A 20,042-nucleotide genomic window follows, 5' to 3' on the forward strand; every position below is an offset into this window, starting at 1 on the left:
AAGACGGTGTTAACGTCGATAGTAACCATTCGAAGCGTTCACTAACCCGAATGTCAGTCGATATCTGCAAACTCGATGGCCAGGATGGGAAAGGTCTCCCAATTCACGTGTCACAGGTACTTCTTTTTCATTTCTTCGACCATCTTGTCGACAATCCAAAGCTTTACTGCCAATTGACCACTCTTGTTTAGAAAATTTCAAAATTACATCGCGCCTGTTAACAGTAGATTCCTTATGTTCCCGTAAAAAGCTTGTAAAAAATAGAGATTATCGCGTAGTAGTTTCTACAATCTACTATTTTAATGCATTATTAAAATACAAGGTGTAGAAACGAGTTTCGATCGATCACGTAAAAAGCTTCTAGAAAATTGAGAAATTTATTATTGAGTACTAGTTTCTACAATTTACTTCAATGCATTATTAAAATACAAGGTGTAGAAACGAGTTTCGATCGATCACCAGTACTCGCCGATACAAGAGAATATTTTCCATAAATCATTTGTATCGGATTTATGAAGTATTACGAATGCTCGAAAAAGTATCTTCGTAAAATTCCGTACACGTCGCGCGATTACTTACGTGCATTCATTGCGCATTAAAAAAAAATGGTTTGAAGCAACCTATCACTGTAAAAACATAATTGAAGTTATGGTTACGAATACTAGTGCCTTATGAAGAAGCTGTATTTCAGTTTTTATTAATTATCGTCAATTTTTATGCTTGTATCTTCTTTTATATTCTAAACTTTGTTATTTCTTATTTGGAAATATACTACGAAATTTTTATAGTGTCTGTGAAGCTTTGGGTTAGAAATAATTTTATTGCTTTTTCAAACGTTGATAGTAAAACTAATAAACGAGTATTTATTTCATAATTTTATCATTTTTCTTAAATACACAGTTTTACAATTTTAACTGTGCATCGATGCATCGTTAGAGATGCAATCGTTTAAATGGTTCGTCCTTCTCGTGTCGTTCAGAAGATCTACCTAATATCACTTAAATTATCGACAATTATAACACACATTCTTTTCCAAGCTTTGTCTTCGTTTGATCGATTAATTTTCACGTTTAAACGTGATTTTAACTACAGCTTTCTTTTGTGTTTTTGTCGTACGTGTGATAGTGTATCCGATCCACATTCGTAGGCATTATTATTAATTCATTTGTCGTTTTATGTTTTATCGTGATTATTTCCTGTTATCGACCACTGCATTGTCCGAATTCTCCGATATCTTCACTACCTGAAGAACGTGGGATTCCTGGAAACGTATCGTTACATCATGGAGGACGCAGCAGGTCAGTCTTAAAATTTACTTTAATAATACATTTTTTCTGCAATGCATCTGAAGTGTATTTATAATTTGTTTTATCAATAGTCTATCCTACTTTTATATTCTGCAGTAATAAGATAATAATGATGCATAATATTATTGAATTTAATTTATTTTGTTGAAATGTTGCTTCTAAATGTAAAAAGTTTGTGAAAATTAAGGTTTTTGTACTCCACCACTATGTTTGTACTAGAGTTCTTTTCTCAGCACGTACCTAATATTTGAAAAATATTAAAAAAAGCTTTTAATCGCTTTTACGAATAAATTTTCGATCTCATACAAAGCATCTATAGAACGTAACGGATGGTATTAGAAAACAAATTTTTGCAAGTTTTATTGTTGGAATTAATGTAATTAATTTATAATATTTGGGTTTTTCCATTCCTTTTTGTAATAATTGTTATACATATACTGATATTCTCATGAATTCTATTAATTGTTTATAGAAGGTCTATATACTCTGTAGCTAAGAAATTTGGAAAAATCCTTTGATATTTATAGATATATAGTTATGAACTGATAACTGTTCAACGTATGTATCTATTTGTCTAATTTGAAAATTAAAATTTTTTTTATTCGGTATAGTTTTAAGGCCAGGACTGGATTTGTGCAGAGCACCCTGTATATGATTGAAGATATCGGTTTAACACATTTAACACATTCGCGGTCAGAACGTCTATAGGCACCGTCTGCCAATTTATACACGATTGAATGTCTAATGACGTCATGGACATTTAACCTCTTATCGAAACGATGTGATCTTTATAAAAAATTAATGATGATAAATGGGAGTCTTGTCAAATAACTAATGAATAGTGTTACAATTTAGCTGTACAATCGTAGCTTAATTTTATTAATGTTAAAAGTTACGATCCCAGATTTGAAACATCTTCATCGATAATGGTCTAAATAATTGTGGAGCAAATAAAAATAACTGTGTGAAACAAGAAAAACATCATTAAATAATGCAATTTAGCCATAAGAGTCACGAATGGTCTCTTGGTGTTTGTTTACTTATCTTACAAATTTATAAATTTAAAAACTTTTTTTAAAGATATTGTAGAAGTTTTTACATTTTCACAAAATTTAAAAATTTTTGGTAAACTCCTTTTATCAATTTTATACAATATTTACAATAATTTGATAAATTTGTAAAGTTCAAAATTTTACATATTTATCGTTCGTTTCATGCTATAATTGTATTCATTTTTACTTTTTTTACAATTATTCAGTTCATCTTTACTGAACATGATCGAAATCTGGGGCCAATTAAACTATATTCATAAAGCTATACTGTCAAATTATTTATCAGAAACCACGAAAACCTATCTTATAATATTTGATATATATTTTCAATAAAGTGTTTGTATTGCTATATTAAACAGTATAGTGAATGAAAATTTACAACGTCAGAAATGAGTAACCTGGGTAGTTATCAGGATCATGACAAGTTAGGGGCAAAAGAGTCGCGTGCCATTGGACGCCATATTGTGAGAATGCAGTCAAACATCCTTTAAAGACATCCTTTACTTATTATTTTTTTTTAATCATTGTTTACTTGAAACTATCTTCTTTTATAGATCCTAGAGTAGCGGACTGGTTCTTAATGGGCAGCCCAGTTCCATTGTTAGGAATTACATCCCTTTATCTGGCGTTCGTTCTTCGTCTTGGTCCACTTTATATGAAAAACCGAAAACCGTACAGCTTGAATAGAGTAATGATTTTTTACAACATCTTTATGGCAATCGCGAGCGCTGCGGTATTCCATGGGGTGAGTTAATTAAATACGACTAATTTCACGCATGACTTCAATATTTCGTAGCATAGTTTAACTATTCGATGCATTTAGATCATGATTCTAACAGAACTACACACAAATATGGAAAATGGACGATACATTAGTAATTAAAGGAATACTGAGTAGTATTTAGCCCACTTACTGCTAATTTATTGTGTCTTCAAAACTGATGTCTAATCGAAATTTAATCTAATATCTTAAAATTTCGACATGCCTTATAAAAAAAACATTGGCATCCACCAATAATGAAATATTTTTACAGTATCCGGTGTAAAACAACAAAGAATAGTATCATGAGCTTATACAAATATTTTTTTTTAGTGAAAAATCATAATAACGTAAAATAGAACAGGTTTTATCAATTAAAATTTGGAAATATTCTAGATAAAAAAAATCAAATAAACTATTACTGACTGTAATATTTTTGTTTACTTAAAGATTACAAACTGTTATAGTATAGAGGAACTGCAGCATATTTAGAATATCAATTTGTTTAAGATGAATAAAAAATTTAACTTCAAGTTTAAATTCAAACTTTCAATTATAACGAATAACGAAAAGTATTTAAAACTTTGCTCTAATCGAAAACTGACAAAAAGTGACAATTTTGAAATTTGCAGTATTTCAATTAATCAATTTGTATTAAGAACTAATAATTTAGTGTAATTAATTTTTTTCATTTAAAAATGATAATTTGTGTCTTTTTGGTCCATAGGTGCATAATTTTTCTTATACAGAATACAGCTTCAACTTTAAACTAATATTATAAATATAGATCATTTTTTATTTCTACACTATTATCAAACATAAAATTCATTGAATTTTACCACTTTAAAAACCAAATAGCCACTAAAGAAAGCTATTTCGTGCTGAAAAAAGTTTGGGAAAAACTGTTTCATTTTACATTATTTCGTTACAAAATTTTATTGCCCTCGTCTGTTGATTTTCGGCCACCTAAAATATTTAATGTTTTTTCAAATTTTTAGCTGCTCACTTCAGGATTTACTACAAGATTGTCCCTAGGATGCGAGTCTCACACTGTTTCGTACGATCCTGAATCTCTTCGCGTAAGTAGAGAGGACTTTTTGAAAACGCAAATCTGAGTATAAGAGAGTCTCTATTATAAGAGTTGTTTTGTATTTAATAGATGGCTCGATGGATATGGAGGCTCCTAATATTGAAAGTCTTCGAGCTCAGCGATACCGTCATTTTCATTCTGAGAAAGAAATACAACCAAGCATCCTTCCTTCACGTTTATCACCACACGTCGACCGTTTTACTTTCGTGGATAGCGTGTAAATTTGTTCCAGGTAAATCGTTTCGGATTTTAGTTAGCTTCTTTCATGTTTAATCTCGTTCATTTATACATTTACCTATTCGGGGATACTAGCAAGGACACAGACACTGTGTGTTTAGTATGCACGTCATTTTACATATTCTACGGTCGAAATACCCAATAGTATTCTGATCAAATATTCCAAAATAAATTTCACCACAATAGAACACAGTAACCATGTCATAAGTGTGGACAAAAATTAAATTTTCTCAAACCTAATAAGGAATTATTTAATTTTTAAAAAATTATTACAATTATTCAAATAATTAGTAAGGAAATACATTCTTTCATATACGTTTCTGTATAAGCGAGACGCATCTTAAATTAAATTATTCCTGGATCAGATTATTGACAGTACCCATGTCATAAGTGTGGACAAAAATTAAATTTTATCAAACCTAATGAGTTATTTAATTTTTAAGAAACTTTTACAATTATTATTAGTATGGAAACACATTCTTTTATTTACGTTTCTATATAAGCGAGACGCGTCTCAAATTAAATTATTTCTGGATCAGATTATTGAAACATTACATCATATTTGAAAAAAGAATTATCACTCGATAGAAACGACACACCTTGTTAGAGATAATAAAAAAATACAAATTGAAGTTTTTCCAAAGAGTACATTCTTTTTCACGATTTATCGCGCGACGATCGAACTTTTATTCGCATCGAATTTCCAGGAATCCGTTCAAAACGATGAATTCTATTATTTTCAGGCGGCATGTGGACGTTCGCGATTATGCTAAACTGCATAGTGCACGTGATTATGTACACCTATTATCTCCTTGCCTGCTTGGGCCCAGAAATGCAAAAGAGGATCGCACCTTGGAAACAATACATTACGGGATTACAAATGGTACGTTTCCATTTTCTATCTGACTTCACTATCTGGTACGTTGCATACAGCCCGCAATGCATATATATTCTCGTGCCGCTCGTTGCGCTGACTGAATTGCCGTGCTGGGAGCGTTATTCGCTCATTTCACCGTACACGCCGCGTATCGCGTAATCGTAAAATTACATTTCGTCGCGCGGCGAATTTTTCAAAAGCAGAATTGCTATTGACGTTTGACCGACCCGCAGCGAACCCTGTACAAAGTAAATTAATCTAAGCCAACAATGGCCAGAATGGAAAACAACGAGCAACGGACGACATTTTCGTAGAAACGCCGCCATTGAACGGATAACGATGAACGGAACACGCGCGATAATACGTTTTCCTGGTAAAAGTAAAAGCAAAAGGGAATAAGGATGGTTACAAGTTCTGTCACAAGATGTTTTTAAAATACTTTTTATTCAATCTCGTCACAAGCAAATTTGGGAAGTTTAGCTTAAAATTTAAATTTAATTCAAAACGTCTCTAGTTTGAGTTAGCTTCAAACTAACAAAATAATATAAAAAAATTGTATAATATCAAAAAGTAAAAGCAAATTTGAAAGTAAGCTATTTCAAAGGTCATACTGAAACGCCACCATTTACCATTTTCATGGTAAAAGTAAAAGCAAAAGGGAATAAGGATGTTTATAAGTCACACGATGTTTTTAGGTGTCTTTGGTTGCGCATGAGACAACAAAATTTAGTGTCTCAATCGTTTTTATACATTCATTTTTACAGTACCTATTCTTTCAATTAGTTAAAGTAAATGGAACAAATAAGTAGCTATTTAAAAAAAAATCATTTTAATTAGAAAGTACTATTTGCCAGAATAGCTATCAAATTAATTAAAAAATTCATAATAATCATTTATTTTTTAAATTTCAGTCCAAGAAATTAATAAAATTAAAGAGTAAAATGTGTTGAAAGCCGTATAATCTTATAACCTTTGTTAGTTTTAGTAATTAGTAAGGAAATCACTCTTCTAAGGCATGTTTTTTTAACATTAAAAAACATCATGCTAAGTGTTTGATAACTAGGACATGCTCGAATACACTATCTTTTGTTTTGGCCTACTTTCCTATTTAGGGAATGAAATTACCTTTGAAATTTCATAAGGAGAGGTACAAATGCTCCTGTTACATTGTTAGCTTAAAAAAAAAAGATGTAAATTTAATTTACGTCATAACTTACTGTATGAATGATTTTTTGTCAATAGTCATCCTCATCGGGGTTGCGAATTCTTTTATATTTTTCTAGCATTTTCTATGCATATTTAAATGACTAAGAATAGTTAACCACCTGATAAGAGTGAACGACAATAATATAATTCACATAGTTATGACGTGAATTAAATTTACGTCAATATATAATAAAATAGAAATTATTGTATTTGTTTTTATAAACTTCAAGGGGTGGTTTCACTTGAATACAAGTACGTGTTCAATATTTCTTGATGTTCTAGAATCATTGTTTCAAATGTTTCAAACCAATCAGAGAAGAATAGCTAAAAACATTAGTATTGAGCTGTTGTAATAAAATAAAATACCTTCTATTCAATCTTGTAACAAGCAAAGAGAAGTTTAGCTTATAATTTAATTTAAAACGTTTCGACTCTAATTCGAGTTAGCTTCACACTAATGAAATAATATAAAAAAGTAAAAGTAAATTTGAAAGTAAGCTATTCCAAGAGTCATACTGTAAAAATGTTAGCGTAAAATTGATGAAAACGAACGAAAAAAGAACACAAATGAAATTAGGCATACTAAATTGTTACGAGGAATGCAAATTATAAAAATATGGGTTTCTTACAAAGTGCACGATATTCTTAGTTTCAAATTACAGTGCAAGTGTTTTCTTGAAATAGATTCTGTAGGTGAGCAGAAGTGAGAGAGACACTTAAAATTGTGGTAACGTCACGCGTTAACACGAGTGAGAATTCTTTTCTCTTTTGTCGAATGTGCAGCGAGAAGAAAGATCGAACCGATGGAAGAAAGAAAAAAGAATTCTCACTCGTGTCAACATACGATGTTACCACAGTTTTACTGCAAGAGTATCGTTCACCCCTACTCGCCCACACAATCTACATTAAAAAAAACTCAGACGTGGAAAAGTGTATGTTTCCGAAATCTAAAACTAAGAATTTTGCTTTGTAAGAAACAAATTTTTTTTATAATTTGTGTTCCTCGTAACAATTCATAAAGTCTAACTTCATTTGAGACCTCTTTTTTTCTTTCCTTTGTATCAATTTTCCTTCGTATCGTTAGTTAGAGAACAGAATTTTTAGTGAAAACATGCATAATAATTATTAGTCTTCTTTAATAATTAAATGCATCTCAAAATCATAGCACTGTATGTGTTATTTGATTACTATAACGCGTCTAGTAGTTCTCATAACATAACAAACTTTAAAACTGAGGCGTAACTTATCGATTAATTGAATTAGAAGACTCGAAATTCTATTTAACCCCAGATTTGAACGATTATCTTTTATTTCTACATATTCTACAGTTTAATAAAATAAAATGTCTGAATACTTAAATAAATCACTCAAAACGGTAATCGTTATCGATATATTCTAGAAAATGCAGCTTTCATATTTATTTTCATTATTTTTATCGTTTGTACCGCTGCGATAAGGAATTAATTAATTGCATACAAAATCATTGGAAAAGATCGACAGGTTCAAACAACGATGCAAAATTCAATACGTTTCACGTAACCAACTGTTACAGCTACAATGCAATTGTTCTTTATGCTTCTACAGGCGTGACAAGAATCGCAGATGAAATGCATACAGTCGTAAAATATAAATGCCAAAGGGGATGTAGAACCAACGCTTTTTTACAATAACGAAATACCACAAATAAATCCAGTTAAAAAAAAATCGATTTATTTCATTTTATACTTGGAATGTCGAATTCTATTGCAATCTGCCTAACATCGATATTAACATTAATGCGCTAAAGGCAAGAATTATAAAATGCATGTAACCTTCCTCGATTCTTTAAAAAAAAAAAATTTGATTCAACCTGTTATTTCGCATATTGATTTTAATATTTCACGCTGAAAATTCATCCAGTTTGTGAGAACGAGAGTGATGTATACTGGTAAACAAATTTCCGTACAAACGAATCGAGTTTATTGTTAAAATTACTATTATTTCCTACCGTGCTTGGAAATGTCATTTTTTTTTATCAGATTGTAGTCTGTGGAAATTCCACAATAAACGTTATATAAAACAGTAACAAATTCATGTTAAAAAAAGCTTTTATACACAGCGTAGCGACTAGGGTTACCAATCATACTTTTCTGAGAGAAAGTATACTCTTTCCGAGGTGGTAAAATAATGTACTTTTACTTTGCGCTTATCGAAGTCAACCGTATTCTTTTATTTTTATATTTACACTACAAGCTTTGTTCAAATTGATAACTACTAAATAATTTTATATATAAACATACATAATTTTGGTCTTTACCTTGTAATATTAATAACGTAAAATGATTGGTTACTTTTTCATAGCAATACACATAAAAATTCTCGCAAGCATAGTACATATTAATAATAAAATCGTTTATAAATTTTTCCTAGATTATGGAAAGTTTTTTGACCTAGTATAGTTGTATTCTAAGATTGAAAATAAGATTGTGGTAAGATTGGAGAATGTTTCTTTCAATTCTTCCCAAAATGGATCTTTTTTGCTTTCTATTATACAGGGTGTTCGGCCACCTCTAGCAAAAATTTTAATGAGCGATAGTAGAGGCCAAAATAAGACGAAAATCAAGAATACTAATTTGTTGGTGGAAGCTTCGTTAAAAAGTTATTAACGTTTAAAGTGCCGCTCTTACTGAATTTTTTTCTCGAAAATGCGCAAGATTTCGGGGGTATGTCTATTCACCAAAAATGACTGTAATTGAACCCTACAACCGAAAATAATTTTTCCACAACGATTTGCAATTTTTTAATTTTCTCGAATAATTTCACACCTTCTCTATTTTTTTTCTCGAAAGTGGGCAGGATTTCGTGGGTATGTCTAATGACAAAAACTGATTGTAATTGACCCCCGCAACCGAAAATAATTTTTCCACAACGATTTGCAATTTTTTTTCTCCGTTGAAAAATTTAGGCACCTAATTGGATTTTCAGTAAGGAATTTTTTTCTCGAAAGTGCGTACGATTTCGGAGGTATGTGTAATGATAAAAAATGATTGTAATTGATCCCCGCAACCGAAAATAATTTTTCTTAAACGATTTGAAAAATTTTTTTTCGCCGAAAAATTTCAGCACCTACTCGATTTTTTTTCTCGAAAGTAGATAGGATTTCGGAGGTATGTGTACTCACCAAAAATGATTGTAGTTGACCCCCGCAACTGAAAATAATTTTTCCAGAACGATTTGAAATTTTTGAATTTAATTGTTAATAACTTTTTAACGAAGCTTCCATCAACAAATTAGTATTCTTGATTTTCGTCTTATTTTGGCCTCAACTATCGCTCATTAAAATTTTTGCTAGAGGTGGCCGAACACCCTGTATAATATAATATACTGGGCGTACCGTTATTCGGGATAAAATCGGACAGAGGGCGATTCTTTGTGCAAAAATGAAACGTAAAGAGAGAATAAAATTTTTTCATACGAAGCTTCGTTTCCAAGAAAATCGAGTTTGAAAATTTATTAGGTACGCGTGCAGAGTTCGACTCTGACATCAGCGCAAGTAGAAACAGTGAGTAATGGACAGACGTGCCAGCGAAATCGTATTCAAACGCACGAGCATCCGATAAATTTTCAAATACAATTGTCTTAAAAACGAAATATTCATATGGCAGAATTTCATTCTACATTTTCTACTTAGATTTCTATGAGGAATCGCTCTCTGCCCAGTTATACTACGCATAACAAAACGCTGTGTGCATTGCAAATAAATTTTGAAAGTAAGAGTTACTTTAATAAATATGAGGAAATGGAAAGAAATTTATTTTATTCGATTTAAGCAAATACCATTATTCGTGATATTAAAAAATATTTTTAATGGAGGCTTAAGGGTATCATAGGGTTATTCTTGTACAGCCATCAGTGTTGCATTTATCAAGTTCAAATTGTACATATATTAGTAACGATCATGTAAGATTATTTTGGAAATTAATGGAGCAAATATCTAACGGGTTATTTTTCACTAGTCTTGAATATTTCAAATGTAATGCTACAAGATAAAAGTTAGGTTTTAAAAACAGTATTTTTAACAGTACTGAGCCTCGTTTCTTGTGTATTTACATAATTTGTATTTACGTCAATTTGTCATATATTCAGATACCTGTGATGTGTGATGAAGATGTTTAATAATATTAATGATAATAATAGCCTTTTGAAACTCTTAAGACTTCCATTGGAAATATATAAATTGTATTTTTAAAAAAAATTTTCTAAGTACATATATATTGAACAACACTAGAATTTTTGAATAAGTATCAGTAAAGTATTTAGGTAAATTGTTATTTAGAAAACTAACATGGCAAGAATTATAGTAAAACCAAATGTAAATAGCTCAAACAAAACGAAAATGTCTCGTTCAATGGAAAACACTAAAATATTAAGACTTACAAACTAACTACATCTTTATAAAGTTATTTCAACAGGAATATTAGAAAACGATTGAGTCTATTGCAAAATTGAGATGTACGATTCCGATTAAAACACTCTAGGCGTATTTGCAAAGTTTTTTGCGGTATGTCACTAACGAAATCATCCATCATGGTCTATGGATATCCACAATCAAATATGAAACGGTACGATCTGGCAAACTTTATCGTGCACTTAAAAATATTACAACCAATAAACCACATGCAAAGATTAAAAAAACCTATTAGATCAACCAAATAGATATTTTACGAGCGTTCCCTTGTATATCTACGTACAATATGTACCGCAATACGTGGAATCAATTTCAGGAATGGATTTAGTACTTAAAACACACAATATTATTTGGAAAATAGCTGAAATTTTCAATTAATTTCAATTTTTTTAAATTTTCGTTGCAAATAGATTAAAATAATACGGAAGCGGACGAATAAAAAAGTGAAGCAAACACTTGCAAATATGAGCACTCCAACGTTTTTCTTTTTTAATTTTATTAATGATGTTAAAATGTGTTCAGTGGAAAGAAAATTTGAGTAATATGGAAAGCATAGGGAATAAATTTTTAATCGAAATACATCGAAAAGTGCACTTTTAATTATTTCACTTTCAGACGATCAAATAGATACTGAGCTGCGAAAACGAAGCCATTAATTTCGAAGTCAAAGTCATTAATTTTATGACATCTGGGTAGTTGGATACCTGGGATCATCGTGGATCCCAAATTTTACGATTCGAGGGGTACAAATTCTTCTGTATTTTGCTTAGTCAGAACTATCGTTTGGCCAAATGTGCTTCTCTCGACTCAGCCAGTGCTTCCTAGCGGGTTTAGTTTCCTCGTAATACCTTGTTCTTGCTCGAAATCAGGTTTTTATTTTATAAAAATTCGTATCCTTTGAAAACTGAGGGCAACGGAACAGTAAAGTTGGGTGTGCATATTTTTTACACACACCCAAAGTTTTATAATTTTTCGGATGTTCCTCAGTGAGAAGAAATCGTCTAAAAATTGTACAATCACGAATATACAGGGTGTTCGGCCACCTCTAGCAAAAATTTTAATGAGCGATAGTTGAGGCCAAAATAAGACGAAAATCAAGAATACTAATTTGTTGATGGAAGCTTCGTTAAAAAGTTATTAACAATTAAATTCAAAAATTTCAAATCGTTCTGGAAAAATTATTTTCGGTTGCGGGGGTCAACTACAATCATTTTTGGTGAGTACACATACCTCCGAAATCCTATCTACTTTCGAGAAAAAAAATCGAGTAGGTGCTGAAATTTTTCGGCGAAAAAAAATTTTTCAAATCGTTTAAAAAAAATTATTTTCGGTTGCGGGGATCAATTACAAACATTTTTTATCATTACACATACCTCCGAAATCGTACGCACTTTCGAGAAAAAAATTCCTTACTGAAAATCCAATTAGGTGCCTAAATTTTTCAACGGAGAAAAAAAATTGCAAATCGTTGTGGAAAAATTATTTTCGGTTGCGGGGGTCAATTACAATCAGTTTTTGTCATTAGACATACCCACGAAATCCTGCCCACTTTCGAGAAAAAAAATAGAGAAGGTGTGAAATTATTCGAGAAAATTAAAAAATTGCAAATCGTTGTGGAAAAATTATTTTCGGTTGTAGGGTTCAATTACAGTCATTTTTGGTGAATAGACATACCCCCGAAATCTTGCGCATTTTCGAGAAAAAAATTCAGTAAGAGCGGCACTTTAAACGTTAATAACTTTTTAACGAAGCTTCCACCAACAAATTAGTATTCTTGATTTTCGTCTTATTTTGGCCTCTACTATCGCTCATTAAAATTTTTGCTAGAGGTGGCCGAACACCCTGTATAAGTTACGAATTTATTTTAATATATAGGGTGAGGCATGAATTAGTCCCCACGATTTTTCAGCCCCTTTTGATGGTTTGACAAAAATATATTTCCTATCAAAGTTAATCAGTATTTAACTGACAAGAAATTACAGTTGCTTAAATTCAAAAACAAATTAAGAATATTTTGCATAGAAAATTAAGGTCACTGTTATATTGTTAAATGGAAGGTTATAGAGTAGCAGGTCGCCAACAATACTATGAAGTTAAAAATACCTAGTTCCAAATAGAATAGAATTATTTTTAAATAAAAATATAACAGTGATCATAAATTTTTATCGAAAATCAATTTGTTTTTAAATTTAAGCAACTGCAATTTCTTGTCGGTTACATACTGATTAACGTCGATAGGAACCATTTTTTTGTCAGATCAACGAAGGGGGCTAAAAAATCTTGGGAACTAATTCCTGCTTCATTCTGTATATTTTCTAGTAGAATTATTTTTAAATACTCGAAACAAATAAAAAGGAAACAGAACGTGCAATGTTTTTGTGGTCATATTTTTAGTTATTGAATGGCTGTCAAAAGGTGCAATACGAAACATACTATACACATCCCCAAAGTTTCATCATTTTCTGATGCTCCGCATGCTCCTTAGTAAGAAGAAATCGTTTAAAAATTGTACAAATACGATTATACAACTTACAAATTTAATTTAATATATACTTTCTGGTAAAATTAATTTTAAATACTCGAAACAAATGAAAAGGGAACAGAACGTGGAATGCGGTCGTACTTTTAGTTATAAAATGGCTGTCGAAAGATGTAATACGAAAAAATACTATACACATCCCCAAAGTTTCATAATTTTCTGATTCTTCAGATGTTTTTTAGTAAGAAAAAATCGTCTAAAAATTGCACAATTACGAATATACAAGTTACGAATTTAATTTAGTTTACATTTTCTAGTAGAATTATTATTAAATACTCGAAACGAATAAAAAGGAAACAGAACGAGCAATGTTTTTTCACTCATATTTTTAGTTATCGAATGGTTGTCGAAAAACACAATACGAAACATACACATCCTCAAAGTTTCATAATTTTCTGATTCTCCGCATACTTCTTAATAAGAAGGACTCGTCTAGAAATTGTACAATTACAAATATAATTTAATGTATATTTTCTAGTAGAATGATTTTTAAATACTCGAAACGAAGGAAAAGGGAAGAGAGCGCGGAATGCGGTCGTACTTTTAGTTATCGAATGGCTGTCGAAAGGCGCAATACGTTCTTCCAATGAATACGAAACACACGGCCAGGTAAGCGTGTGTTGCACTTGGCACGGAATGCGCATATCGGGCCATATTCGACGATCGTCCTTCCTAACTCGATAACCAGGTTTTCACGAGAGCTGAAAAGGTCGTAAGTGCCGGATGCAGAATTACACGTGTAGTTGCGAACAGCGATTCGATTTGGGTTCGAGCCCCGAGAGGAACAACAGCGGGATGAAATGGCGGCCGACGAAAGCGCGGCGCCGAAGGACGGGGAGAGTGGCGTCGGCACGGTTTTTAATTAAATAATCCGCCAACGGAGAACTTTTATTTCTGGCGAGATATCGACGGAACGATTTATTGGGTAACGTGGTCGTTTAATTTCAAGCAAAGCGTTTACACTATACGAAGCGGAACGGGGTGGGTGGGGGAGGGGGAATGAAGAGGACTGCGACAGGGTAAAGTGTTATGTTACGTGTACAGCGTGGAGAGAGAAAGAGAACTTAATGAGCCTGTTGTGCGCGAACAACGATGCTCTATATTCACGATTTCTCTCTTGAAGCAGACACTTTTCTTTCTTATCTTTCTTGCGAATGGATAATACGGTTTTAATCCCTTGGCGTATTGGCGAGCATAGACAAATGATCAGTGGTTCTACGTTCACAGTTGGTACAGAGGCGCGAGAATTATTAGACTACAACGCAATGTTTCCACAGCTTTTTTCTAGTTACCTGCGGAAATATGAGAAAACTGTGGTTGAAGGTATTTTTATTTATGAAAGGGGGATAACCAAGATATGAACAGTGATGCTCGAGGGCCTAGAATATTTAAAAAATTAAAAATACTACGTTCATTCGGCGTACAGTTTTTGTGAAAGAATCAATAATTATTCAACTTTGCTTTGTATTAGAATATTTATTTGTTCTCTATAATAAATCTCTCATCTCCCAAGAACGAAACGTATTAGAAGGCTGAATATTTGTATATAGTCTTATTTTAAACGAAAATTTTAGTTATTAATATCGAACTAAAAAATATCTACACTGTAATGCTACAAGTATACCAAAAATTAATTCGTTTCATACGATATCAGGCTGAATGCATTTCAGTTAGATTGTAAAAAAATTGAAAATCTTCTTATGTATGCATAATAATCTTAACGTCGTAACAAAATAGTTTTAAAACTATAGTAAAAGTGTTGGTTTTATTTTTCTCATCCTGACAAACGTTTATATTCATGAACTATTTTGAAACTTACGAAGTGTTACAAACAAAAATGGAGAACGAGTACAATTAAAATGTAGGCAATTAAAGTATTCAATTACATGTTATATTTAAACATTTAAAAAGCACAGTAAAAGTAACCATAAGCACTAAGAAGCAAGCTGTACATTTATACTATGCAAAACATATAAAATAAGACGTGGAAATATTTTTTCTCTGTTTGCAGATCCAATTTGTGATTATGGTGTGTCACACGTTTCAAGCTCTGTTACCCTCCTGCGAACCGAATCGAAAACCAGTGGCTTACATTTACATGTCACAGATTCTTACAATGTTCTACATGTTTTGCGACTATTACAAGAAATCGTATCTCAGAAAAAAGACCGAGTAATGTTTCGACGAGCCACGAGGACGAAGGTGAGCAAAGCCCTTAATATCTGATCGGTTTGCAATTAATCAGTACGTTAATACGAGTATGTTTTCACCACATCGTCGGACTAACGGATTGTAAAATAGAAATCTTGATATACTTCGGGAAGTTTATGCTATAATTATGACGATACGTGTATCGTGTATACTGCCGCGGTCGTTCCGGGAGTATAGTGCTTATAATTAGAGGAACATGCAATTTGTTGCTCGTAAGAGGAAATCTTTAGTAGAATCGGCGAGACTATCGAGAGAAAATCTTTTCAACTCATTCTGTTTCAAGCTACATGCAAGCTGTCTGCTTTAAATAACACAGAAATCAATAGCTACGTGTCCACTGTCTTAACTATTTCACTTTTAAACTATTTTGAATGTTCGTGAAAATTGCAAAGACTGTTCATGAAATAAGTAAAAGTTTGAATTTAAAAATTGAGTAGGATTTGTGATAGTATAAAAATGTTAACTCTAACTGTCTGCATCCTTATAATAAAGACATCAGTTTAGTATAGAGGAAAAGGAGAGACGAAATGGCCAACTAAGCTATATAAGAAATTTCAATCGACCCACATAAGAGCAAAAAAAAAAGAAATATAAAAGGTGCTCAAAATGATTTTCTTGCATCTGAATGTCAGCCTGTCTTATCATCGATCTTTTTATCTTTCTAACACATCTAGAATGCACTTGCTAGTAACCTTGTTAAATTCTTTGGCAGAGTATTTCGATATTGTCTGCAGACCGTTCTGCAATGGATTAAAATCCGGAGATAATGTTTTCAAAATATTCAGCAAAGTGGTACGTAAAAAATACCCAGCTTTGTTTGTAAACAGTTGAATGGAACCAGTTGTGTTTATCAAAGTGAGTGCCAAATATTTTGTCCGCTCAGGAATCGTAAATAGAATATACACACCCGGAAAATATGAATGTCAAAGGGGATGTAGAAACAAGGTTTCTTTTAGACTAAGGAAATACGAATACATTAAAAAAAAACATTGTTGAATTATTTACATTGTTGTATGTATGAAATCATGAAAATTATACCGAGGAAGATTTATGAATGCTCAAAAACGTGACTAATTGAAGTTGAATTTGTTTATAACAGAAATAGAACAGTTCAGAGCGTAGAAGCTCTTTGCTTTAATGATAGTGCATTCAAATAACATTGAATCGACTAACCTGGTATTTCATAGATGCTCTATGAGATTTGCATCAGGAGACTAGACTGCACATGCCAACTTTAGAGTATTAATTTTCTCTCTGTATAATAATTTTCGAACACAATTGGTCGAATGCTTCGCGTTATTATCATCCTGGAATAATCATTTCCTTCGTCCCAAATGGCAGCATGTAGGATTTCAATTTCAATTCAAGGAAAACACTCTCGGGCCACGATATTGCCGCCTTCGAATATTAAAATTGCTCTAAGATAACGATCGTTTTGTTTACCAAAAGAGTGAAACATTTTAGTGCATTCATTTTATACATATCAAATAAAAGAATGAGGAATTGAGGGATTCTAGAGGCTAAAATAAGACGAAAATCAAGAATACCAATTTGTTGATGGAGGCTTCGTTAAAAAGTTATTAACAATTAAATTCAAAAATTTCAAATCGTTCTGGAAAAATTATTTTCGGTTGTGAGGGTCAATTACAATCATTTTTTGTCATTACACATACCCCCGAAATCCTACACACTTTCCAGAAAAAATTCCTTACCGATAATCTAATTAGGTGCCTAAATTCAACAAAAAAAAAATTTTAAATCGTTCTGAAAAAATTATTTTCGGTTCAGCGGTCAATTACAATCATTTTTGGTGAATAGATATACCTCTGAATTCCTACCCATTTTCTAGAAAAAAATTCGAGAATGTGTGAAATTTTTCGACGGAAAAAAAAAATTTCAAATCGTTCTGGAAAAATTATTTTCGGTTGCGGGGGTCAATTACAATCATTTTTGTTGAGTAGACATATCCCCGAATTCCTGCGCATTTTTGAGAAAAAAATTCAGTAGGGGCGGAATTTTAAACGTTAATAACTTTTTAACAAAGCCTCCATTAGCAAATTGATATTCTTGATTTTCGTCTTATTTTGGTTTCTACAATCTCCTATTAAAATTTTTTCCTGGGCTGGCTGAACACCCTGTATAGAATAGCTGTACAGAATCAATTAATTTTTTAAAACGAACCGACAATATAAAGAATAGATCCTATTAAGTTCCTCTCTAGCCTCCTTTTGCAAATAATCAATAAAATAAAAAATGTATGCCTCTTTCGTAAGGTGCCCTTACTACATGATTAAACAATTATTCTAATAAGGTATAACTTTCATATTATCGTGAAATTATTTCCGTAAAAAGTAGGCGTTACGTCGACAGAATTAATTTGTTTCCGATACAGAAATTAATTCGTTAGTCTCAAATAAATTGCTTCGTTAGTTTCGTTCGATCGAAATTTCACGCATCCCTGTCTTCGCGCGGTTCGACAAAGGAACGGTTCATCATAATCGCGTGGAAATAATAATCCAGCGGTCGGTTTAATGAATTTTACTCGAAAATTCGCCGACTTTAACCTTATTATTGTTTTACAATCGTTTCGATATCGCGAGCGCGCTGATTGCAAAGTTTAATTTTATCGGGTCGATCCGGCACACGCCCAATTCCCATACATTTGTTATTAAAACTTAACTCGAAAGTTACGCGTATTAATTGTACTCATGTTAGATCCTTCTGTCGACAGATCGTTTCGAGAAGAATAGCAACGTCCAAAGCCGCCAGCCGCCGTAAAAATTATAGATTCCAGTTTTTGTGGTCGACTCTTCATTAGCTCTTCCGCCCTCGAAAGCCAGGACGCGTGTTCGCGTGGTAATATTTCAGTGGACAAAGTCAGAATCGAGCGGTGGATACAGCGACGCGTCGTGTGATACATCGTACGGACGATACACACCTAAAAGATATTCATCAGGAACCAAGGAAACACCGTTTCGATACGAGACAGACCGCCCGATAGAAGAATAAAATTCGTATATCCGAGTCAGCTCGTGTTTTGTTCGCAGGAATGCTTTTAGTCGGACTCTTTTTTCATTGTTTTTCGTCCTTCTCCGGCGGATAGGAACGTATTACATTTTGTTGCGTGTAATATCGACAACGGGGACGTTGCATCGCGAAACCGCAGTCGCGATCGTGATTTCGTTAAAATCTGGCAGATCGTAGATCAACGTTAGCGTTCCACGTTCTCGCGGTGGATTTTCATTTTTATCTCCGCGGGTTTGAGGCACGATTTTCTTTTTTTTTTTACGATCGCTGGGAAGCGTCAGGTCGCCGAATAAGTTTCCACCAATTTCGAATTTCTATCTTAAGCGAACATAAGTCTGGTCGGAATAAAGATTATTATGGTAATAAGTGCCATTCTCTTCGATATTGACGTCAGGTTTTAAAGCAGCCTTTGTTACGATCACTTTTGTTACGACACGTAGATTTTTTATAATTTGAGTAATAAAAACGTTATAGTAGTAATAATAATATAATTCCATCGATCGATACGAGTACACTTGTGTCGTAAAGATCAGTTTCGTTTAGAATTCATGATACGAATGCCATAAGATTAGCTCTGCTATTGAGTGTTCTTCCTGCCAAAACGTTAAAAATTTTTTTTAATAAACTGTGGTTTGTAGGTGATAAGCTCAATAGGTATAGAAGGTGTTGAAAATATTCTACGTTCAAGTCACTTAAACTTTAGTATACTATGAATTTTACAATAATTTATAGAACAAGGTACAACATCTACAAGTTTCTACTCCATTTTTCAATAAGGGAAACACTTGTTTTGAGAGCTAATTTTATACGAATTTGTCTTTGCAAATTAATTTCATTTGAATAAAAACGACGATGTAGATGATATACGTATGCGTATAGTAGAAGCATAAATTTTTAGAAATAATCGTACGATTATATCAGTTATACTTACAATTATAGAACTTGAAGCGAAAATTCGATAATATATTTTATACATGTATTAGACTAACATACCAAAATGTTTGTAATAAATATTATTGAATACACGTATTGAATTGTGTTGTATATTACTCAATTATTTCACAATTAATTTGAATATATTTTAGATGTTTATGATATGTATAGGGTGAAGAAAAAGTATACTACCATCCTAAACTATTTTAAATATATTTTAGGGGTGACAGTAATAGCTCCCAAAACATTCATTTTGAATTATTGGATGCATAAATAAACATATGGATTTGAAAGTCTCAGTGTCTTTTTCCTTAAATTAGAGATATTAAATAATAACAGATGAAAAGAAAAATCCA

At 32.1% G+C, this 20,042-nt stretch overlaps 1 protein-coding gene across 1 annotated transcript; it reads left to right on the forward strand.

Moving 5' to 3' along the window:
* Window positions 1-18,746, forward strand: LOC122400638 (elongation of very long chain fatty acids protein 7-like). The gene is made up of 8 exons (XM_043402186.1): window positions 1-116; window positions 1,250-1,298; window positions 2,914-3,104; window positions 4,118-4,198; window positions 4,279-4,441; window positions 5,190-5,329; window positions 15,527-15,717; window positions 18,458-18,746. The coding sequence occupies exons 1-7, from the start codon at window positions 51-53 to the stop codon at window positions 15,689-15,691; spliced, it is 855 nt and encodes a 284-aa protein (XP_043258121.1). The 5' UTR covers window positions 1-50; the 3' UTR covers window positions 15,692-15,717; window positions 18,458-18,746.
* Window positions 18,747-20,042: the final 1,296 nt, after the last annotated feature.

Source organism: Colletes gigas, unplaced genomic scaffold (assembly GCF_013123115.1).
Source record: "Colletes gigas isolate AHSC1104 unplaced genomic scaffold, ASM1312311v1 Colletes_gigas_Sc00019, whole genome shotgun sequence".
NCBI lineage: Eukaryota > Metazoa > Arthropoda > Insecta > Hymenoptera > Colletidae > Colletes > Colletes gigas.